General features: G+C 43.7%; 1 protein-coding gene and 1 long non-coding RNA gene across 2 annotated transcripts in view; one reads left to right on the top strand and one right to left on the bottom strand.

Moving 5' to 3' along the window:
- Positions 1-6,072, bottom strand: part of ACADL (acyl-CoA dehydrogenase long chain) — a 35,974-nt gene extending 29,902 nt beyond the window's left edge. The window contains exons 1-3 of the mRNA XM_036420756.2: positions 5,954-6,072; positions 5,092-5,247; positions 1,501-1,638 (exon numbers count right to left, since the gene is read on the bottom strand). Of these exons, the coding sequence (XP_036276649.1) occupies positions 1,501-1,638; positions 5,092-5,247; positions 5,954-6,021 (362 nt within the window). The 5' untranslated portion in view covers positions 6,022-6,072. The remainder of the gene's footprint in view (positions 1-1,500; positions 1,639-5,091; positions 5,248-5,953) is intronic.
- The window catches only part of LOC123651622, a 35,616-nt gene extending 26,817 nt beyond the window's left edge, over positions 1-8,799 (top strand). The window contains exon 2 of the long non-coding RNA XR_006740450.1: positions 7,646-8,799. This is a non-coding gene — a long non-coding RNA (uncharacterized LOC123651622). The remainder of the gene's footprint in view (positions 1-7,645) is intronic.
- Positions 8,800-24,767: the final 15,968 nt, after the last annotated feature.

Here is a 24,767-nt window from a genome sequence, read left to right as displayed (position 1 = left end):
ACTTGCTTCAGTGGAACTTTGGTGCTCACTGAGCCTGCCCCTTGAGTGTGTCCCTTATGGATGTGAAGAGTTGTAATCTGATACGGTCTGACACTGACCACTGGGTACACTGGCTCTTAGATCTCCAGGGAGATGCAAAGTCAGCCACTGCCTAAGGCCACTGAGCAGGAGCTACAGAGAGCTCTGCAGATTCCTCCTCTCTATATCAGGTTTAGAAGTGCCCGGATGAGGCCCAGCTGTGAACAAGGCAGGCTGGTGCTGATGCCAGGTCTTAGGGCTTTTTTATTGATAGGTTTGTGGCTCCTTGACGCAGCTGCAGCTTGTCTGAGATTTTAGCCTGAACAAGGACAAGCCATTTATATGCAACAGCCGTTGCACACAGCTAGGGTGGATTTGTAAATTGGATGAGGTGGCGTCTCAGGGAACCACCAGGGAAGAGCAAACAGAAATGGCTGCCAGTCATCCCTGCTACCGGGGAGGTCCCAGCATAGGGACAATGATCCCTGCAAGCACCTCCATCTGGGAGAAAGTCGCCCCCAAGTTCCTGTTTCGATGCCAGACAATCCAGTCTCTCTTCATATGTGTCTGTGTTCCTCAGAGCCTCACCCTAGAGCTGGAGCTCAGAAGAAGCAGGACCTTGTAAGTTCAGTTCATGGTGCTGGCCTTTTAAGAGGAACAGCTGGGTCTCCAGCAGCCTCTGTTTCACTGAGCCCCAATCTGCACTGGTTTCCACAGATCATAGGGACTTCTTTTCCCAGGTCTGGGACCCTGGGCTGGGGTTCCGGTGGTGGATTTGGAACCTCCTGCACCTCTGGGCGGCATCCACACAGACAATCTCCCTCCCAATTAATAAAGAGGCACATGTGGGCGCCAGACCAACCCGCTCTGGCCTCCGCACCTCCTACCAGTTTCAGTGTGCTTTCTTCTTTACTTCCATCCAGCCAGCTTTTCAGGGGTTCTGGATGATGGTTATTCTGCATTTTAGTTGTAATTTTTATGTGGTTGTGGGAGGCAGCAGGTACAGGTATTTGTTTACCTATGCCACCATCTTCCTACTGGTCCTTCAGCTTTTTTCATCTCAAAAAAAGCCTATCTGCATTTCTTTTTTTGCTGAATTTTTTGGTTTAAATCTTTCGCCCATGTATCAACCAAAATATTTGTTTTTGTATTGTAAACTTTTAGTATATCTGATGGAAATGTTTTTCCACTCTTCTCTTTCAAGTATCTTTTCAAAGAGATAAAAGCGACCAAAGGGGTCAATTACAAATAAAACTCCCTCTTTCATTTCCAACAGCACCCATTTAAAGAACATAAAAGCGAATTTTCCTACCTTCCCCCAATTTAAAAAATGTGCCAGAGTATGTGGGCGGTATATGAACCTTCACGTTTTACACTGAATTTCCAATCCCGGGAAAAGAGTAGAAGGCATTCTTTCTACTTTCAGGAAAGTGAGCGGTGTGCTCACAAACGAGACTCAACCTCCAGCGTCCCCGTACTTACTGCTCTTCCCAAACCACAGCTGCGGAGTACAGGTCCCCGCCGATGCCGCCGTGCTGCTCAGCGATGTTGACCCCGAGCAGTCCTTGTTTTCCGGCTTTTTCCCAAAGCTCCCTGCTCACTTCTCCAGTTTTCTCCCATCTGCAAAAGAGAAACGTTGGAAAATCAGAAAAGCATTTTCCCCCCTCCCCCGCATATGATTTTAAAAATCGACAAGTGACATTCATGAACGATTTTGTGCCTAAATGCTCTTTTACTGTAAGGTAATTTGTTGACGTCATCCATACCCTTCTATTTGCATCGGACTTGTTTATTATTTCTCCTCCTCCTTGTTCTCTTCTTTACTTCTTCATTGTTGCCACTTTCTCTCACCTGCTTCCCCTCCTTACTGAAAGGTTAATATGGTGGTGTGTGGGCAAGGCTAAATAGCCATCTCAGACGATGGGTAGAGAAAAATTGAATTTATTTAAGGGAAGGGGAGGAGGGAAGAAATATCCAAAGGGAAGGGATGCCCAACACGGAGCCCAGAGACACTGGGTGGCGATGGCAGAGCCCAGGAGCTGGAGTTGCATCCTATGTGCAGCCCCTGGGAAGCTCTTGTCAAGTGGGTTTGGGGGCTGAGGCTGTGGCTGGGAATGCGGATGGAATACAGGTGAGAGAACAGGTGTCTAGGACACATCCGGTTCCTTAGATGGTGTCTGACTCCAGTACCCAGCAAGCTTTGCCTGGCCTTGGGTGGAAAGTTTACAAATGGCCATTCAGGATTATATTGTCCTATAGCTCTAACACCTACTATTTATTGGGCCTGCAAATGGCATCCAGGGACATGCATGGGTGTAGTCTCTCTCAGCTGTGGTTGTGTATATGATTATGGAGTTTGCCCAACCTGCCCTGTACAGGCAACGGCCTCCTGCATATTTCCTTAAAGCGCTGAATCATGGGATACACACACAGAAGGACTGACAAGAGCAGTCACCTCTATTCCAGTTTAAGTAGGAAAGCAGAGAAGCACCTTGCAGCAGAGCGCTCTGTCAAATGAACTTCTGAAAGGGTTAAAGGTTTGCCTGAGTTTGTGCAACCTCTGCTTTTCTTCTTTAAAAATGAGAATGGACCCTCGCTGGTTTTGCTCAGTGGACAGAGCATCAGCCTGTGGACTGAAGGGTCCCAGGCTCGATTCTGGTCAAGGGCACGTGCCCAAGTTGCAGGCTCCATACTCAGTAGGGGGCGTGCCGGAGGCAGCCGATCAAGGATTCTCTCTCATCATAGATGTTTCTCTCCCCCCTATCAACTCCCCTCTTTCTCCCTTCTTCTCTGAAATCAATTAAAAAAAAAGAGAGAGAGAGAGAATGGCATGAGGAAAGATATGGCTAGCTGGAGATAGTTAAAGTACCCGAGATCTTTTTAAAAAGTGGTAGTTAGATATAGTTAGTAAGATATGGGGTATTTGAAGATACTAATTAAAGGTAAACACAGATCAGATACTTCAAGAAACTTTAAAGGAAACAGCTGATTATCATGTGTGTTTTGTTGTTGTTGTTGTTACTTTTTTGGAGTGTTTTGTATATTGCCTAAATATTTTTACTATCAACTCCAACTTGTTAACTTCTATCATTTTTACTGCCAGTTCTCACCAACAATTTCCTGGAATGGAATTGAAAAGAGTAAAGAAAGGAACAAAAAGCTGTCTTAGGGTGACATATACTACATTTCTTTTGTCTTTAAACATTTCATTTAGCTTATTTTTGCCTTTACAAACTTTTGAAGCAACAATTTAAACTTTGGAGAATACTTTATGATTTAAAGGGGAAATCTCTAGCTATTTCAGATATAACTGAGATCGGAATATTTACACATTGAATGCCTCAAGGCAGGTAAACATTTGTCCTTTGGGAAGAGGCCTTGGTGAAAGGGCCCTGTGACAAAATGACTTTGGCTCCTGGGTATCTGACTGTACTGCCTGTGCCATCAAATCTCGAAAATACTGCTTCACCCTTCCCAGCCCCTTCCTCCTCCTCCTCCTCCTCTATCAATACTTGCTAAGCTCTTTAGGACAGCAGTGGCATTAGAAAGTTCTAAGAGAACATTCACTGGATGTAGAAAAAGTAATTCCTAGCCTGATCGGTTTGGCTCAGTGGATAGAGCGTTGGCCTGTGGACTGAAGGGTCCCAGGTTTGATTCCCGTCAAGGGCATGTACCTTGGTTGCGGGCACATCCCCAGTGGGGGATGAGCAGGAGGCAGCTGATCAATGTTTTTAACTCTCTATTCCTCTCCCTTCCTCTCTGTAAAAATCAATAAAATATATTTTTAAAAAAGAAAAAAGAAAAAGTGATTCCTAGACAAAAGGCTTAGAAAACAAGTTATGGAGGGAAAGGAGGGGCCTTGGAGCTTGGAGTGAGGAAGCTGATGGTAAGGTGCCTGGAGGGAGAGGGGAAAGGGAAAGTGGGGGAGGGGAAAGGCACCCTGCCTGCCCCCAGGAGGGATAGTGCCCACAGACTAGTTATGTATGGCACCAGAGTTTAGTTAGTTTTGGTCAGTCTTACAGAAAGTATTAATAAAAACGTAATAGAGGCTATTTCTAAGTAATTTTTAAAAACCATTCTAATTGTAGGAAAGTACTGGCATTGAGTAAATTTTGAAAACACAGCAAAATCCTATTTTAATAGAAATGACAGCTTTTAGGCAATGAGGTTACTCATTCAGTAATAAAAATATTTTGAGGTAGCCTGTTGGCTACTAAGATTTGCATTATACTGGCCTTTGAGCTTTTATGCATTTTAATCCATACATGAAGCAGAAAAAGAAAGACTATGGAATGGACTAATATTTTATTGTCACTTCACCGGTTTTCTAAAATATTGTTCTTAGATTGATTTGAGATTTTTACATTTTAAAAAATTGAGATATAATTGACATGTCACATTTTATTAGTTCAGGTGTACACCATAATTCATTGTATATATTGCAAAATGATCACCACAGTAAGTTTAGTTTACATTCGTCCCCATACATATAGTAACAATTTTTTTTTTCTTGTGATGGGAACTTTTAAGGCCAATTTTCAAATATGCACTACAGTAGTGTTAACTATAGTCACCACATTGTACATCACATCCCCATGATTTATTTTATACCTAGACATTCATACCCTTTGACCAACAATCTTTCTTATTTTAGAACTAGAGGCCCAGTGCACAAAAACTGTGCACGGTGAGGCCCCTAGGCCTGGCTGGCGGTCAAGTTCCCTGTATCCTCCTTCCCTTGCTCCCTCAAGGCCCCGCCATGTTCTGTGCTTAACGCCCCCCGTGGTCATAGCGAGTGATCGAATTCCCGATCTCGCGGATCAACTACCAAGGGGACAATTTGCATATTGGCCTTTTATTATATAGGATTGTATATTTTAAATTTCATTGGCAAAGTTTTGAACTAGCTTAAAAATCCTGTAATCTCACCGCACTCTACTGAAAACAGTTAAAAAGGTTTATAAAGCCCTAAACACAATATATATTTTTTAAAATAGAACATCACACAGCATATGAAAGAGTTCTTATTTTACTCATCGGGCGCATTAGTTTAAAGAAAAATGGGCCACTTACTCTGCGTGATGAGGAACCACTTCTTCCTGAAAAAACTTCCTTACACTTTCCCGGAAAAGGTCATGCTCTGAAGAGAAGATTCTTCTAATTCCTATATCTGTTAATTTTTTAGCAGAAGAAGTTTCTAGACGATGCTCCCCTCCGGAATGAGAACATCTTAAAAAAAAAAAAAAAGAAAATTAAGTAAATTGCTACCCTTCATACCCAAATGAATGTCACTAAACACTATGAAAAATCTTGATCTTTTTTCCCTCCAAAGACACTAGAGACGGGAGAGTCTGAAATTTGACAAACCTGTTCAAATTTGAGCATCACCACTTTTGAGAGGATCTACCTTGCCTGGATGAGCTTAAGAAGTAATTTACTCTTATCTAATGATCTCTTCACTTCCCAATATATAAAGAGGAAACCATGTCTACAACTAACTACATGTGTGAGGTAAGGCAAAGTAGTGTTGTCAATGATGCAGATTAAATTACATAAGATTCAATTATTACAATAAAATAATACTATGAAGACTTCATGTCATGTACAATAATGCAACTCTCTCCAAATTAATATTTTTTTCCAGAATCCTGTAATTTCAAATGGCAGGAATATAAGATATAAACTATGTTGAAGGCGCCCCGAGGGGTGGGTGCTGCCCGGAGGGAGGGGTGGGTGCTGCCCTGGGGGGGGGTGCTGCCCGGAGGGTGGGTGCTGCCCTGGGGGGGGGTGCTGCCCGGAGGGTGGGTGCTGCCCTGGGGGGGGGGTGTGCTGCCCTGGGGGGGGGTGCTGTTCTGGGGGGGGTGCTGCCCGGAGGGGGGTGCTGCCCGCAGGGTGGGTGCTGCCCGGAGGGGGGTGCTGCCCGGCGGGCACTCACCTGGCGGCGCGCGGCGGGCTCGGGCGGCCCCAGCGGCGCAGGGAGCGCAGGAGCAGGCGGGAGGCCATGGCCGGCAGCGGCGCAGTGACGGCCAAGGGCGCGCGGGCGGCGGGGAGGCCGGGAGGGGCGGGGAGGCCGGGAGGGGCGGGGAGGCCGGAGTGGGAAGGGCTGGCCCGGCCCGGCCCACGGAGCAGCCTCGGGGCGGAGCCGCCGGTGGCCACCCCGCTCCCAGCACCGCGGTCTCCCCTCTCCGCTCTGCGCTCTCCCTGTCCCAGCCCCGGCTCTTTGCAGAATTCCTGAGCCCCTGGAGACACGCGGGTAGCCAGGGAGCTTCGAGATGGACCCACACTCAAACCCACATAAGTTTTGTTTTGGTTTTGTCTGCACTGAAGATGGGTTTGCTCACTCAGACAACTGTACACGACTAGTTTAAAAGAATTGTGCTGTTATCTTTTTTTTTTTTCTTTATGGGTGAAGGTATCACATAAGTGTCCTCATTCTCCCACTCCCATCCCAAACCCCTCTCCACGCATGCCCCACCCCCCTGTTGTCCATGGCCACGGGCCAGGCCTATATGCATGCACACAAGTCCTTTGGTTGATCTCTTCCCCTGATCCCCACCCTCCCCCACCTTCCCTCTGAGGTCCGACAGTCTGATCGATGCTTCCCTGTCTCCGGGTCTGTTCTTGTTCATCGGTTTATGTTGTTCATCATTTTCCCTAGATGAGTGAGCTCATGTGCTACTAGAAATACACATATAAGAACAGAAAAGGAGACAAGCCATAATGGTTGTGCTGAGAGGCATATGAATCAGTCTGTAGTGAGTTTCTTTTTGGGCCAACCGTTCTTTTGAGACCCAATTTCACTGTCAAACAGTTCCTTATGTGTACATGATAGTCATGATATTTCAGGTCTGGATGGTGGACAATTTTTTTTTTTCTGGCAAAAACTAGTAACCACTTCCTTGGGGAAAAAAATGAAGATGTGCTCAGTATGCAAATAAAACTCTTTAGCTCAGTTCTCCAATAGTATTTGATTCGCATTCATGTCTTGCTATTTTCTCTTCCCTCAAGTTATCCAATACTGTTTGATAGTCTACATTTAAACTGAATGAAGTTTGAGCTACTGATATTGATGGGTTTGGTTTTTTGATTCTAGCACATCTCTGAAGGTTTTGAACTCTAAAAAGTGTGCAGGGTGGATTTAAGAACTGTAAGGCCATCTCAATAATTAAGGACAATTATCAAGGGCCTGAAAGGGCGGAAGTGAAAAAGAGGATTTGTGTTAGAAATTAAGAACTAACAACTAACCGAATGCAGGTTATAAGCAAGTGGAAAAAAATAGTAAGATTAATTCCAAACAGTAGCACGTGACTATTCGTTGACAGGGGCTATTCATTCCCCTCCACCTCTTCCCCCTCCCCCACCCAAGGCAGGCTTCCCAGAATTCTGGACTTGCTGGCTGGCCTTCTCCATAGCTCCACCATTAGGAATGTACTCCAGGGTATTTACTGGCTTCTTGGAACCAATGGGGATAATAAAACACTACTTGGGTGTGCCTCTGTGTGGTCTGAGAATCCCTACAGCAGCTGCTCTAGTTGGATGAGAATATCTAATGACGAAGTCCAGGACTCTGTATAGTAAACATGTCTTACAGGTGATTTTCTTTTTTCTTTCTTTTCTTTTTTTCCAGGCCTAATGTATCCAGTGTGCTTTTCTTGTATGAAAGCATGTGGCGGCCAAAGCTGGAGCCCAGGCCCTCTGCATGGAGACTGTCCTGTGGAAACTTGACTAAAGGTAGGTGAATTCCTGACACGGAAGCTTGGTCTCTGTAGAGGCGTGTGAGTGACAGAGATGTAGACCTTGCAGATGGCAGAAAAGGTGGCCTTGGCAAAGTTGCCTACGGTGGCAGTGTGGCCTCTGGCTTAGGTGGCAGTGCAGCCTCCTTCACACCAGTCATCCTCCACAGCTTATTGGGTCAACGGGCCCAGATAATGCCCCACGTGCCTGTGGGGGGAGGAATGAGGTGCAGCAGCAATGGCCTGTCATCTTGCCAGAGATGGCATGGGGGGGGGGGGGGGGAATCTCCATCTCCAGTAGCCTTGCCACCCAGCATCTATGGAGGGGAGGTATCACGCCCCACACATGGTGGTTACTATCTCTTCGGAGCACTTAGCACCTAGACTTATATGGCCATTATAGTCCCTGAGGGCAACAATGGCCTTGAACTTGTCCCAGTGGCCAGCTCAGGTCTGCTTTTGCATGGGCCTAGTCTTTTAAGATTTTGCCCCATTTGCCACATGTATGTTTTTGGTTTTTTTTTTCTATATCATTTGAGAATAAGTTGGATTCATCATATCCCTTCACCCCTAGTGCATATTCCCAGGAACAGAGGAGTTCTCTTAATAACCATAGCACAGTTATCACGTGCTTTAACCCTGATATAATATTCTTAAGTAATCAACAGTTCATGTTCCTGTTTTGACAAATGTTGCAACAATACCCTTTTGTTATAATGAATTCAGTTAAAATAAGACACAAGCAGAGACCAACCTTGAAAAGTCCCTGGGAAGACAAAACCAGGTTAGTCATACAAAGTTTCATTTGAACTAACTTGAAAATCAGATGCAAAACTTGAACTATTTCTCAAGGTCGATGTGAAATAACCACTGACCAGTTCCCTATCATTTGAGAAAATTCTAATATTATAACTGTGAAGAAGGAACAATCACTGTCTCCTCACTATGTAAGCTGCTTCATAACAACATTTCCCTGAATCTCATTCCACGTTATGATGGGAGTGCTTCCGGTCATTTTGAGGTGTGTGCAATAAACTTATATTGATTATTACTTGGGCGATTCTTTGGTTTCACTCTGCCTATTTCTGAGCTCTTGACAAGTGCAACTCTAGCATAGTTCCTCCCAACTTTCTTTTTCATTCAAGTCACTTGACATGTTTGGAAAAGTAAACGCAGGTATCTTGTAGAAAGGCTTGGTTGTCTTCAGGTTTCCTCACGCAGAATTGGTGCATAAGTAGCGTGACACCCTCTCAGTACAATGCACTAGGAGGCCCCTGAGGTTAGTTTGTCCTGTTCTTGGTGAGGTTAATTTGAACCTCCTTCATTTTAATCCCTTAATTTGGTTAAAACAGGGCCCACCAGGTTGCTTCACTGTAAAATGGCCGTGTCAGTTTGTGAAACAAGAACAAATACGCTTCCGAGTACAGAGTGATCCGAGCTAAAATGAAATGAAAGGTGTAGCAAACTAGGCAGATAATTTAGGCAACTTACCCAGTGTGTCATGAATGCTTTGAGCCATTGATATCTTTCTGGCACTTTTGCCTGGGAGCTCTACAAGGCATTCTTTTATTAACTGAAGTGTCCGTTAGGGGCCAGAGTAACTGGGAATGTTCCAATCAGTACATGCTAACTTTAGGCGGTGACAGAAGGGAAAGAAAGATAAGGACACTAGAGGAGGGTGGAACAAAATTTTGAAAGGATTATAGAAAACGAAGGAAGGAAGGAAGGGAGGGAGGAAGGAAGAAAGGAAGGAAAAGAAACCAGTCTAACTGGAAGGATATGTGCTGGGAAGAAGTAGGAATTCAGGTTCACGATAGGGAATTCAGATTTATTCACGAAATTACATGGGTTTGAGTCCTGTCTGCTCCCTACTATCTGTCAGTTGTCACTGGGATTAACTGGGCTGGTGCTTATAAAGAGCAAGGCACAGAGGTTGGCTGCACTGTCCCTCTTCAGTTATTGTTGGCCAGTATTTTTATTATTATTGAATATCACACCAGGGAATTTAGATTTGATGTGTAAGGAGTTAAAAGTCCTCATTTATTCCCTTACGAGAGGCCCGGTGCATGAAATTTGTGCAAGGGGCTCAGCCCTCACAGCCCCAGTTTCATCCGGAAGGACGTCCAGTCAATTAGCATATCGTGCTTTTATGATGATAGATTCAGTAAATGTTGACTTTCTTCCGATATGAAGGACAGATGCTGTACAAGATAAAAGCCCTGCTTTCAAAGACTTTGAAGTACAGTTGTGAAAATAAAGACTGTGAGGTGATTTAAAATATAAAACTCCAAGATAAATGCGGGAGTAAGCCAACAGCCCAGCGTAGGGAGCCGACACTGTGGGTGGCCTACTTGATTTGCTTCTTTTCTCACTTTGCTCTCATGGAATAGCAGAAAGCACAGGGGCTACAGCGTCCTGCTGATCAAGACGAAGGTTGTGTCAATGAATTTCTCTAAGCCTCTGCTTCCTTATCTGCCAAAATGAGATATTGATAGTATCAACTTCCCAAGGTTGTGAGACTAAAGGAAGGCAAAACAGGCAGAGCATTCAGTCTGGCAGCAATAGGAAGGAAGTATATACATAGCAGCATCGTTACTGTTTTACCTGGCTTAATGCCTAGGAGAGGCCACACTCTTCCCAAGTTGCCAGGGAAACCCATAGACCCTGCGCCTGACTTCTGGATTCCTTACATTTTGGGTAGCTAAAGCCTCCTGTCCTTCAACGGCCTCTCTTTCAAAAACGGAATGTTCAGAACATGTGGCCTGGGTTGGGGCTGGGGTTCGGAAGTGTTGAGTGGATGAGGAAGACGTCGTCTCTCAGGGGGAGAAGTAGTGAACAAACAGCTCACCCTGTGGACATGGAAGCCCAGGCCTTCCTGGTGTGCGGGGATGTCAGGGTTGTTAAGTGGAGAAGGAAGGGAAGAAAATGCAAAGGACCTTGGTGCCCATCCCTGGCACAGAACGGCAAGGGTAGATAAAGAACAAGTGCTGGAAGCTTGCTGCTGTGATGCAAGTGGCATCCCAGGGCAGATTTCATGAGCAGTGCTCATGGAGGAGCGACAGGAACAAAGTGTACAGAATCCAGCAGAAGCAGCCTGTCTTTGCCAGCCATGAAACGCTCTGCTCTGCCAGCTCTCTGGGCCTTGGCTGGTTGCCTGGGTCTATAGGCAGGTGTTATCCTGGCTACTGACCACGTGGTAGCTACAGATTATGGGTGAATGTTGCTCCAGCTACTAGGCCTCCTTGAAAGAGAACTAATATCTGGGTGAAATCCTAGGGATTTACCTTGATTACCCAGAAGGGTGATTTGATTGGGTTGTCGTTGTTTTTAATCACCCAGAGGGAGATAGACACTGAAAAACGTTTGGGTTATGAATGTTCACCCAGCTCTTTTTTTGTTGAAACGCAGGTTATCTATGCTATAGTAGCGAATGGAAATTGTAGCCCCATCTTACCTTCCTAGATTGCAAAGAGTTGAACAATAATGTCTTGCTTTCTCAATTTAAAGGTATTTACCTTCCAGGATATTTACCAAAGTAACTTCATGATCTCTATAAAGCAAGCCATACATTTGAAGGTAATTATATCTAAATATTCACTCACATAAGATATACAGATACAGATTCCTTGATCTGTTCCAAAGATGTATAATCTTGCTTTAGAGATTACCTTTGTCCTGGTACACTATTGCAAAATTAGAGCCATACTAAACATATCCCCAGAGGTGAATAGTTGAATTCCAGTGGGATGGGGGAATAATTTTTTTCTCCTTTTCTAATATTTTTGAACTTTCTTCCTACTACAGAAGACAATTTGATCATAGTTTGATCACAGAGGAACTTTGTTTATAAATAATATATTTAGGTTGCTCACAATTAAAGTCCCTTGAAAGTACCATAGCAGCAAAGATTGGCTCTCCCTCTAAAATTAGCATTGCTTGGCGATTCTAAACATGGTCTCTTCTATTAGGATTATGAAACTTGGAACTAATTGCTTGTACTTTATTTTGAATAGGTACTTTATTCAAAGGAAACTCTCTGAATGAATTTTAGCCTATTTGGCCTGTACACCCCTTAAGATTCTTTTTGTCATAAAACAAGTAACTGTGGAAAAGTTCAAGATGGGTGAAGGTTCTCCATTTCCCCACACTCTGATGGCAGGTTGTAATACAAGCCAGTCTCTGACCAAATTCTACCACTGAGACATGCATTTATTAAACATGTATTTGCAAGCAAGCACAAAACAATTCACACTACAAGATAAAAACCCCAGCTCCTTGTCCTCTTGAGTGCTTGGATGACCTTTACATAAAAGTCTACTTCAGTGGTTCTCAACCTTTCTAATGCCGCGACCCTTTAATACAGCTCCTCATGTGGTGGTGACCCCCAACCATAAAATTATTTTTGTTGCTACTTCATAACTGTAATTTTGCTACCGTTAATGAATCGTAATGTAACTATCTGTGTTTTTCGATGCTCTTAGGTTCTACAGCAGTGGTTCTCAACCTGTGCATTGCGACCCACAGGTTGAAAACCGCTAGCAGGGTCACTATTACAAATATAATTGACATCATAAATCCAGTGATGGACACAGGACCATTTGAGGACCAAGCGCACGTGGGATGTGACTCATTCCTTTGTCCAGAGTATCCATGCTGAATATGCCACCTGCCTGTTAGTCACTTTGTAGTGACTTCACTTATGAGCTTGACTGTCACAATATCTCAGTGCTTGTGTTCAAGTAACCCTTATTTTACTTACTAGTGGCCCCAGAGCACAAGAGTAGTAATGCTAGCAATTCAGATATGCCAAAGAGAGGTCAAAAAGTGCTACCTCTGAGTTCAGAGTATACATGGGGTTTGGTATTATCTGTGTTATCAAGCATTCCCTGGGGATCTTGGATTGTATTCCCTACAGGTAAAGGGGTACAACTCCATCTTTGAGTTGTGGCTTCTAGGGTTGTCAAGAAAAAGGAAGAGAGTGAGCAGAAAATCTAAAGGGAGTCTTGACTTTAGGGCCAGGCCTTGAAGTAACCTATATTCTTTTGACTAATGTTCCATGGGTTATAACTAGTCACATGACCCCATGTGGCCTTACTGGGCTCCATCCCGATTGAGGAGGCCGAAAAATACTGTCTTTCTTTGTACTCAGGAGGAAAAAGAAAGGGTTGGTGACCATACAGCCCTGACAGCATATATGCCATCTTCACCTAGTAAAATCCTCCCAATAGATGTGCTTTTCTGTATTCTCATTTAAAATTTTTGATTTGTTGAGTGAAATTTCTGTGTTTACCTTATTCTCTTTTTAGGTTGACTCAGTCAGTTAGGAACATGTGTAAGCACACATTTATTGAATTCCACAGGTTCAAAGGTGATCATGACCTGCTCTCTGCCCAGGAGCTCGCAGTCTGAGGAGAGACGGAAACATAAAAGGCACAGTTGTAAAGATATTTACATTTCTCTGCCCCATTTTCCTTTTGTACGTACACCGTAGGTTTTGAGGAGTGAATTCTCAATGTATGTACTGTTTCTGTTTTTGCGTTTACTATATCAGACTTCAACCTGGAGTAGCTGATGACTTTTCATGTTGTGGATCATCTCTGCCTTCCAGGTAGACAGAAAAGCAGGTGCAAAGTCGGAGAGAAAGCTTGGTGGGAGAACAACCTGAAAGTTTGGCATGATTGTGATGTAATGTAGAGAGTGAGTGGGAGAGTGGTGAGAAATGTGGGAGGGTATTGCAGTGTGGGACCAGGCCATGCAGGGTATTGGAGCCCAGGATAAGGAGGTAGGATTTCATTTTTGAACAATTAAAAAAAATAAGTCCACAGAGGGGTTTTAAGCAGGGCCGTGGATTAATTACTTACATTTGTGGATTGGTGAGTAGGTCTGTGGAGCCCAGTTAAGAGATTCCTGGGATCTTCTAAGTGAGGTATGATTGCTGCCTAGGAATACATGTGGTAATGGAGATGGAAGGAAGCGAACAGATTCTCAATATGTATTTTTTTTTTGGAAATGGAATTGACAGAGCTTTCTGACTCTCTTAGTCTGTTCGGGCTGCTAGACAAAATATCGGGGATTGGATAGCTTATAAACAATGTAAATTTATTTCCCACAGTTTTTCAGATATGAAGTCCAAGATCAGAGGGCCAGTATGGTCAGGTGAGATCTCTCTCCGGTTTACAGACTTCTCGTTGTATCCCCACATGATGGAAAGGACAAGAGAGCTCCCTGAAGCCACCTTTAGAAAGGCACTAAGCTCATGTATGAGGGTTCATGACCTAAGTGCCCCCCCAAGGCCCTATCTCCAAATACCATCCGTCACATCGGGCTTTAGGTTTTCAACATATGAACATTGTGGAGGGTGGGAGAACACAAACATGCAGACCACAGCTTGATGCTATGGCTGAAGGAGCAGCATTTTACCTGAATATCAATGGAAGGTATGACTCATAAGCTGGTTGGAACAGGGTCACTTTATAGTGATGAAGTAATCATGAAGCAGTTTATGGAAAAGTCTTGTCATTTCTTGCCACTTGTACTCTGAACTGTTAAGTTTTTCTCTGGTGCTCAATTCTAAATCTGTGAGATTGGTTCAATGAATCATTCTACCCTTTTAGATAACACAGGCCATTATTTAAACAGCAGTTACTGGGAGCAGTGTTCTCTTCACACAGGAAGGAGATTACTCTCTTGCGTTATAAACTTGACAGTGACTTAATGCAGGACTGGAAGACATTAAGTATAGAGTAAGGAGGGAGGGCAGGTGGGGAAAGAGTGATGAACTGGAGACTGCTGAGTCAGGTTTCAGAAGTTCAACTTTTTCATTCAATCATACAGGCACCCATTATGGTGACGTGACTGCAGACTTTGTAATTTTTTTTTAATTTTTATTGATTTTTTACAGAGAAGAAGGGAGAGAGATAGAGAGCTAGAAACGTCGATGAGAGAGAAATATCGACCAACTGCCTCCTGCACCCCCCCCACTGAGGATGTGCCCGCAACCAACGTACATGTCCCTGACCGGAATAGAACCTGGGACCCTTTGTGACTGCAGACTTTGAACCTAGGTCTGACTTGTGGGGGTGATGTTCTCATTCCAAGAACAAATAGATCTTTCCAGAATATTGTCTAGGTGTAAGCAATTTAAGGAATCACTTTAGATGGAGATACTTAGACTCTTCCAGAGACTAGGTTTTCTGAAGATGTGGACTTTGATGCCGCAATCTGCATGACTAAAGTTCAGGATCTGAAAAAGGAGCCAATACACAAATGAAAACACTGGACAATTGTTAAGGGGTGGGGGCCCAGGTGGAGACCTCTCTCTATGAGAGGCACACCGAAACCTGGCCTTGTCCACTTTTTATTCAATTTTAGGTACATACATTGCCCTCAGTAAAGCACGGCAAACAGGTAACAGACGGACCATCTCTAAGGTCAATAAAGATCGGGAAGGTTCAGTAAACATTTACTGCGAGGCTATTGGGCCAGGAAATTGCTTCGAGCCACCACTATCTCCACAGAACAATGGTGCATGGTATTAGCCCTGCCAGCACGCGAGGTCCACCAGCCTTCTGCGTTCCTTGGCGCACTTTTATGACAGTATGGACAGCGGATGGCTTCCCGCGCTTTGAGACGGAGATTTGTTGAAGCGGGTTTGCGGAGGGATTCCTGCGGAGTTACACTTCCAGGAGGACTCAGGGAACTTCTCCACTGGGCTTGCCATCAAGGCCACGTGGCATTTCCCTGCAATGAGACCTCTGAGAACACGGAGTCTGCTAGGTCCCGTAGCCCAAGCCGCAGAGCTCTTTGCACTGCACCTGGACCTGCTGCAGCGCCTTTTGCTCCAGCCTCTCTCAGAGGTGGCAGGTTTTTTTTTGTTTGTTTTTTTTGGTCACTGGTATTTGTTGAGTTCAAGAGTATCCTCAGGTGTGGAATACACTGTCTGTTTGGAGGGTTTATCTCCCGCCCTCTGGGACACAGGTGTTTTATTTGCCATTTCTTGCTCATCGGACTGATGACCATGATGTCATTTTCATAGTGGAATGAAGTGATGCCTGGAGTACCCAAACCCCCTGGGTCCCTTCAGAGCTCTTAGGATAGAGAAGGAGAGACTTGCCATCGCCTTGGGGTAGGGCCATACATGTGTACTCTGCTCCAACAGAATGGAAACTGTTGTTGATCGTCCTCCTTGGTAGGGATGGAAAATGGTGTATTTGCCAAAACACTGGCTGTATGCCACGTACTGAGGTCACTGCAATAGGTGCTACTTACGTCCCAAGTTTGTCCACTCTCGTTCTCCAGCATCTGTCTGACTTCTGTAGGGTAGGCTGCTGAATTAATGGAAATAGGACTTGGGCTACCACTCCTGCCACTTTTAAAGGTGCCACGATCATTGCTCTGGGATGTATATCGTTTTTGCCTCACTCTCTTGGCTGGGGAATGACGGGGCAGTTTCAGAGGCGTCTGCAGGAAGTTCCCACTTCCATAAGCCAACGGGCACCTAAGATGCTAACAAACCGCCAAAAGCTCTGGGGCAAGTTCCCTTTTACAGACACCACCAGGAATCAGTCCTGCGGACACTCTGATCTTGGATTTCCAGCCTCCAGAACGGAGATGGTACATTTCTATTGTTTGTGGCACTTTGTTAAAACAGCCTAGCAAAGGAATACCACCCCTCTCCCCCCGAAAGCCAACTAAGTTGATTGACTTAATATTTACACTTTCCCTGAGATTCTCAAGTGCTTCAGATTTTGTCCCTTCCAGGACACACCTTGATTTAATATTCATCCTGGCTTATCACCCATGACATTTTATTGATTTTTTTACAGAGAGAAAGAGAGAGGGATAGAGAGTTAGAAACATTGATGAGGGAGAATCATCGATCAGCTGCCTCTTGCACATCCCCTACTGGGGATGTGCCCGCAACCAACGTACATGCCCTTGACCAGAATCGAACCTGGGATCTTTCAGTCTGCAGACCAACGCTCTAGCCACTGAGCCAAACAGGATTTGGCACCTATGACATTTTAAACAGTTGCACTGGTAGGCCTGCCTAGGATATTTATGCTCCTCCTGCTTCCAGCGACGGGGTCCTCGTTGTCAGACCGTGGTGATCCAGTTCCAAAATCTCATTTAGAATCTACTTCTTCAGTCCACACATGGAACCAACATCCTTAGGTTGAATAACTTGGAAATGACTTTGAGGTGGACATTTGCTTAAAGGGTCAGTATCAGCGAGGAGGGCAGAGAATTAAGTTGGACAGAGGCAGGAGTTAAACAGTAATGCAGTTACAACCAAGGCCTTAGCTAATCCCACAGGAGTGGCACAACCCTTCCAAGCTGTTCAAATTGAGACAAGGGCGCCAGGTCTTGATGGAGCAACATCGACTTGGTATTGGACTTGGGCTGCCACTGGAGGCAGGGGCAGAAAGCTATCAAAGCTGGGGGATGGGTGTCCCTATCATGAGGAGCGGGGGACTGGCCAGTACCCAGCATTCATTGCTCTTCCCATTATAAAGCACATACACACACTAGATGAAGTATAACAGATATCCACAGGGAGACATTTGCTGTGTACCTGGCTGCCTAAGTCAGCTTCTTTCTTTCTTTCGTGAAAATCAAACAAAATCAAACAAGAGAGAACAACTACTCACACATTTCTGCTAAATGAGAAAAAGGGAATCTTTTATGACTTCAACATAAGGGTAAAGCATCTGCAATCTGATAGAAACCTCAAAACAGAAGTGGGAGGTCATGCATAAAGTGGGGGAGGCCTCAGAAGTGATGCTTTAAGAAATGGCTTACAGCAATATGTATCTACGTGGCAGGCTTAACCTGAAGTTCAAAAGACATAGCCCTTGCTTACAGCCACCAAGAGCAGGATGCTTTCGAGCAAAAGCCACAAAAATGTGCTTCCTGAAAGTAAGGAAACTCCCCCTTGAAACTCCCCTGTGTGCAGATATAGAGTGGGGAGAGGTGTGAGTAGAGTTAAAATCAGAATCTTGTGGGGAAAAGTGAAAAGAAGCATGGCAGAGGGAAAGGGTGTCCAGTGGCAGCAGATTTCAGAAAGTCCCCAGAAAAAATACATTTCCTGAAAGTGAGGAACTCACTTTGAATTGCAAAGGCAATATTTTTGTTTGCAAAAATGGGTTGGTAGCTGGGCTATTGGCAAAGGCTTGTATGAAGCTGTGAGTATGTGTGAGCATGAGTGCATGTTTAAGGAATTTTTAAAATGGACCTTTAAAAAAACTAATAAAATGGAGTTTATTTTTTAGAGCAGCTGTAGCCTCATGGAAAATGGAGGAGAAAATAGAGAGAGTTTCCACAGACTTCTATTTACCCCTCCCCCCCCCATACACACACCCAGTGTCCCCCACTATCAGCACATGGATTTTTAGATATTCCACTAGCACTTGTTGAAAGACTATCTTTTCTCCTTTGTGGTGCATTGGCTCCTAAAGATCAGTTACCTATAGTTATAAGCCTGTTTCTGAGCTCTCCATTCTGTTCAGTTGATCTAATTGTCTATTCTTTTGCCAATACTGTTTTGATTACTGTAGCTTTATATGATAAGCCTAGAAGCTGGATAGTTCCAGACCTCCAGCTTTGTTCTGCTCCTTCAGTACAGACATAGCTTCGAGATATTGCAGGTTTAGTGCAGATCGCCTCAGTAAAGTGACTATTGCAATAAAGCAAGTCACACAGTCTCTTGGTTTCCTAGTGCATAGAAAAGCTATGTTTTCCAATGGTCTTAGGCGACCCTGCTAGTGGTTCCCAATGGTTGAGAACCACTGCTGTAGAGCCCAAGGCCATCGGAAAACACAGATATTTACATTATGATTCATTAACAGTAGCAAAATTACAGTTATGAAGTGGTAATGAAAATAATTTTATGGTTGGGGTCACCACAACATGAGGAACTGGATTAAAGGGTCACAGTATTAGAAAAGTTGAGAACTACTGCACTATACTGTAGTCTACTATGTGTGTAATAGCATTAGGGCTAAGAACAATGTAAATACCTTAATTAAAAATGCCTTATTGCTAAAGAATTCTAACTATCATCTGAGCCTTCAGCAAATTATAATATTTTTTTTCTGGTGGAAGGTCTTGCCTCGATGTTGATGGCTACTGAATGATCAGGGGGCTGAGTTGGCTGTGGAAAAAAAATTAATCATCACCTGAGTATATTTTTTCATTGATTTTTACAGAGAGTGGAAGAGAGAGGGAAAGAAAGATAATATTGATGTGAGAGAGACACATTGATTAGTTGCCTCCTGCACATACTCTTGACCAGGGCCCCGGGCTGGGGAGGAGTCTGCAATACAACCAAGGTATGTGCCCTTGACCTGAATCGAACCTGAGACCCTTTGGTCTGCAGGCTGATGCTCTATCCACTGAGCCAGACCAGCCAGGGCTGGCTGTAGAAATTTAAAAAAATAAGACAATAATGAAAGCTGCCACATTAATCAACTCTTTCTTTCACTTGAATACTTAGAGGCCACTGTAAGGTTTTGGATTGACCTAATTTCAATATTGTTGTTCTCAAGGAACAAGGAAAGCCTAGAAGAGGGAGAGAGATGGGAGACTGGCTGGTTGATGGACCTGTCAAAACACACACGGCATTTATTAAGTTTGTCATCTTATGTGGGCATGGTTCATGGAGCCCGAAAAAAATGATAATAATTACATAAAAGACACTGATCACAGATCACAATAACAAATGTTATACTAATGAGATTTGAACTATTGTGAGAATTACCAAAATGTGACACAGAGACATGAAATGAGCAAACGCTGAGGGAAAAACAGCACCAATAAATTTGCTGGAGGTAGGGTTCCCACCAAACCTTCAGTTTGTAAAAAAACAACATAAAACACACCAATGCATGTGCTGGAGGGTGGGGGTGGCCAATGGGCAAAAAAGGATTAAGGTCATATATATGCAATACTATATGTAATACTTTAAACAATAGAGTATTAACACACACACACACACACAAAACCCACAATACCTGTGAAGCACAATAAGTGAGGTATGCCAGTATAGTGTTGTCTATTCTGGGTCTTTTGTTTCCTCATATGGTCTCAGTCTAAGGTCAAGCTGTCTATTATAACCTCTAGGGTCCACATTCTGTGATACTAATTCCATGAAAATATGTCTCTACTATCTTTACAACCAGATTGACATTTATAAAATACACTTTATAATGCAACCAAAAGATGGCAATAGAGTAACATAAATCTAAACACTGAAGTTGCTTTATGTAGCTCTTGTTCTTCAAAATACTTGTATTGTCTAGTTCTCCGGCCTTTTTTTTCTTGCAAACAGCTTGTTATACAAGTGGGCTGGCATCAGATTCCCAGTATCAGCATCCCCTGCTGTGTGCAATGGAATATCCAGACCCTTTCTCAGTTAGGCAAGTTCTCTTTCAAGAAGTCTGTGAGAACAAACATAAAAAAGTGGTGTCCAGCCTGCATGGCTCAGTGGTTGAGCATCAACCCATGAAACATGAGGTCAGGGCTTGATTCCTGGTCAGGGCACATGACCAGGTTGCAGGCTCAATCCCCAGTGTGGGATGTGCAAGAGGAAGTCAATTAATGATTCGCTCTCATCCCTGTTGTTTCTATCTTTTTCTCTCTTCCTCTCTGAAATTAATAAAAATTATATTAAAAATAAAAGAAAACTGAGACCATTAATTACCTTAATTTCTTACCCCATCCATTCTTCTGAACCCACATGCAAGTTAAGGAAACAGAAGACTTTCAGATGATAGGAGAACCGGAAGACTAGTGTCCTGAAGAAAGTGTTTCAAAAAGGAAGGAGTGATCAATTTTGTCAAATCCAACTGATAGGCCAGTTAAGTTGAGGACTGAGAATTCAATTATGAAATGAGGAAAATTGTTGCTTTGATTAGAGAAGTTTTGGTGGAGTGATGGGAGTGAAAATCCAGGGGGTTCAAAAAGAAAATTTCTAAGGGAGGGGATGAAGGCAATGAGTCGAGATAATGCTTTCAAAGAGATTCATTGTAAAGGGGACAGAGAATTAGGGAAGAGCTAGAGGGGGCAGTGGGGTCAAGAGTGTTTTTACTATATGGGAGGTATTACAAGTGTTTTTATTAATGGAAATTATCCTGTGGAGAAAGAAAATTAATAATGCCGGAGTGGAAGGCTTGTAGAAGATATTTCCTTGAATGGCAAGAGGGGGTGGAATTCATGCACAAGTGAACAAGATGCCCATATCTAGCTTTTCCAGATTAACTGGAGGGCAGGCAGAGTATGTGGGCATAGAAGCACGTAGGGTGGTAGAGAGGTAGTGGAAACCCCATGGAACCTCTCTTCTGATTTCTTCTTTTCTCTAAGTGAAAAAGGAAGCAAGGTCATCCTCTGAGAATAAGGTGAGGCAGAAAGTGTTGAAGATTTGAGAGGAGAGGGGGAAGTGTGAACTAATTATCCAGGAGCATGAGAAAGTAAATGTTTGGAGGGAAATGTGATCATTGTATTACTGGACTAAAGTCATGTAAGGTCATGAATTTAGACCAGTCACTGAGGTTGTTTTTCCAGCCACTGACAACTATGCAGATATCACAAAGTATCTGGAAGATGGATTTCACCAAAGCTGAAGTTTGGCCATGTTAGTACTGCAGATGACAAAAGAGGAAGGATGGATCAAAGAGTTAGGCAGAGGTGTGACTATAATTATAGACCATGGAAGTTAGGTAGAGTGTGAACTAAGAACATGAAGGGGTGAGAGATAGAGCATCTTCTGGAAATAGGATAAGTGGTTTACAAAGTTGTTGGATCAAGCTTTTAAAGAGGGTACAGTAGAAAGTTAGGATATGCTATGATGTCTGAATTTGAGATTTTGGAGAGTGTACAGATATTGGTAATGGCAATGTCTAGGGGGCTCACCATCAGATTATGTGACTGATGTAGGATCAGAAGACAAGATTATTGGAGAGGAAAGGGCCATGGTACTGGTACTGTGAGGTCAGCATGTTCGAAGAATGATTACATGGATATATCACTCCTCAACGCTTGTGTGGGTGAGTGACTTGGGAATCTGTAGATGACTACAACAGCAATTGACATGGCTTGATGGCAGGAACTTCAAAGCTAGAGTGTTCTAGGGTGGAGGGTGAAGAATGTTGTGGAAAAGACTCATCTCATCCCCAGACCTTGTATATATTAGGTGTGAAGAGTAAATAGGTACCAATTGCCCAGAAAAAGAGTTCTCAGGGGAAGCCATTTTGGTTAGATGAAAGCAACTTTAAGAGATTGAAGATATACTTCTTTCCTCTCTTTGTCTCTCTGTCTCTCTCTTTTTCAAACTGTTCAATGCATTTTTCCTGTAAGAGATTAATAATTGTTCTGCCAAAATCTGTTTTAAGAACATTGATGCCTATCATTGCTACATTAACTGGAGATGAAATGTTTATGAAGTAATCCGTATTTTCTTTATGAAGCATGGATTTTTTTGTAATGGAAAGGTCAGTTGAATGGTCTAATGAAGTGTAATGTAAGGCATATTGAACCCATTAATCTAGAAGGCTGATGTAGGAACAAGAATTTTTTTGTCAGATGTTCTGAGCATAATTATCCAAGAGCATAATTAATAATAAAAATATTACTTAAGACAGGAATAGTGGGTTCACTTCTGATAAATGGTTGCCTTACCAAAAAGTGAACCAGTTTTCCCCCTCACAAATGAGGATAAACTTTTATAATTACATGGATTGTTTTTCCAATAAGACCTCTAAAGAATGATGAATTCATTGTACTTTACAAATCAGTTTGATATACACAACAACTTGGATAGAGCTGAAGGGAATTATCCTGAATGAAAAAAGTCAATCCTAATATGATTTGATTTTTATGGCATTCTTGAAATAACACAATTATAGAGCTGGAGAATAGATGAAGGTTTAGAGGCTGGGGGGAAGGGTGAGTATTGCTATAAAGGGTTAGTAAGAAGGAAACTTGTGGTTATGAAATAGTTCTGTATTTTGATTGATGTGGTCATTACATGAAATTACACATGTAATAAAATTGTATAGAACCACATACACACACACGCACACACACACACACACGTGTATGTATACATGATATTTGAATCAACTCTGGATTGTTCTAGTCTCAACTTGCTGCTTTTGTTATCTACACTAATTAGAGGAATATGCAAATTGACCACCATTTCATGACACCCACCAGCCAATCAGGAGTGAGTATGCAAATTAAGACAACAAAGATGGCAGTGGCCCCACCCCTCAGCCCCTCTGGGCCTCTGGGCAGCATGCATGCAGGCACTGAGCAGCTGGGCAGGGTGGGATGCCTGCTATGAGGGGAAGGGAGGAGATGGAGGGAGCTATAGGAGCGGTGCTCCGGCTGGAGCAAAGACAGAGAGAAAAACATCGATGTGAGAGAGACACATTGATTGTCCTTGATGGGAATCAATCCCAGGATCCTTCACTCCCAAGGCTGATGCTCTATCCACTGAGCCAAACTGGCTAGGGCAAGCTATATCTCCATGCTTGCTGCTACTCATGCCTCAAGGCCTAGAGCATTGCAAGGGCAAGACAGTGCAACACAAGGGGAATGTGGACCCTGGAAGTAGTTAATATCTGGCAATATTTATTATTTATTCTTACTTCAACTTCAGGAGCAAGGTGCTATTCAAAATGTAAAATATTACTTTAGAAAGGATTTCATGAAAAATTACATCAGCATTCAGACACTGAACAGGACTAGTTAATGATAGTAGGACTCTAACGTCTGTTTAAGGGACACTAATCTATAATCATATCTGATAAATTAAGTGAGAGGGCTTGTCAGAAGCTCCCATGAGCATTCTAAGACAACTCTCTGGGGAAAAATGGAGTTGTGCACAATGCATTTGATGAAGTGAAAGACCAGCCCGGAGCCGAAAACCAGGACTACAGGTTTATTAGGGAAAAGAGACCTGCTGGGCTGTCTTGCCAGGGGAGAACAGCAACTCATGCAGAGGTGAGCACTCCTTTTGAGGGGAGGAACGGGAAGGAGTGGGGGCTTAGGGTACTCGGCATGTGCTGACTGGTGGTTTCATGTATGGTCCATATAAGGTACATAGTTAGTCACTCAGGTACTTAGGGACAAGGGCTTAGGGTATTTGGTAGTTGCCTGGTTAGGAACTTGGGTATTTCCGGGCTGCAGATTACGTCATGCTCTGCCCACAAATTGGGGGAAGGAAGGATGGATCAGTAAGAAAGCCTTGGTTGGTTCTGGGGGTGGGGTGGGGGCAGGGTGGCTCTGAATATCGCCTAGTTCCTTTCATTTGAGTTGATGCCTTTGCCAGCCCCAGTGAAGGATTGTGTGTGTCCGGGGTTGCTGCCCTCCTTTGTAGCTCTGTTTTTTGCAAACTACGCAAAGACACCTCCTGTGGGCTGACTTGAGTACTGAATCCTTCATTTGGGCACAAACTGGACACTCTTATGCCGTCTCCCATGAGTGCCCTATTTGGGGAGGATATAAAATCATAACAAAAAACTAATTTGATTTAAACTGTGAGCTATCGGCCATATTAGCAGCAGTGTGCAGACACCCTCTAAACACATTTAGCATTACAGAAGAGTGGCATTGCCGTCTACTTTTAGACAGAAAACTATTTTCTTAGACAACTTAAGATGCTTCAGTGACTCGGTAGGGGCAAGAAATAGTGGTGCCCAGCGGACCTGGCCTGATGCAACATTGTGGGTGTCCAGCAGCCATATCGGTGCCCTAGGGTTCCTATGGAAGGTGGCAAGAACATAGCAGAGTTGGTGGCATCCAACAGGTGCCAGCAAGCTCAGGTGCATGGTGGTTGGTACTGGTCGCTCAGTCAGGCAGCGGTGTTGGAGGTCTTGCCTTAACAAGGTGGTGGTAGTAATGGGGTGGGTGGAGGGGGGGAGGACACATTACTAAACCTGGTTTGTTTGTTTTTGCCTATCTGCCCCCACAGGCTAGGGGCAGCCTGAAGTCAATCTGGTTACACAAATAAAACAT

The sequence above is a fragment of the Pipistrellus kuhlii genome, unplaced genomic scaffold, assembly GCF_014108245.1.
Source record: "Pipistrellus kuhlii isolate mPipKuh1 unplaced genomic scaffold, mPipKuh1.p scaffold_m20_p_7, whole genome shotgun sequence".
In the NCBI taxonomy this organism is placed as follows: Eukaryota; Metazoa; Chordata; class Mammalia; order Chiroptera; family Vespertilionidae; genus Pipistrellus; species Pipistrellus kuhlii.
Note: the sequence above shows the minus strand (reverse complement) of the source record. Positions and strands in the feature narration are given on the sequence as shown.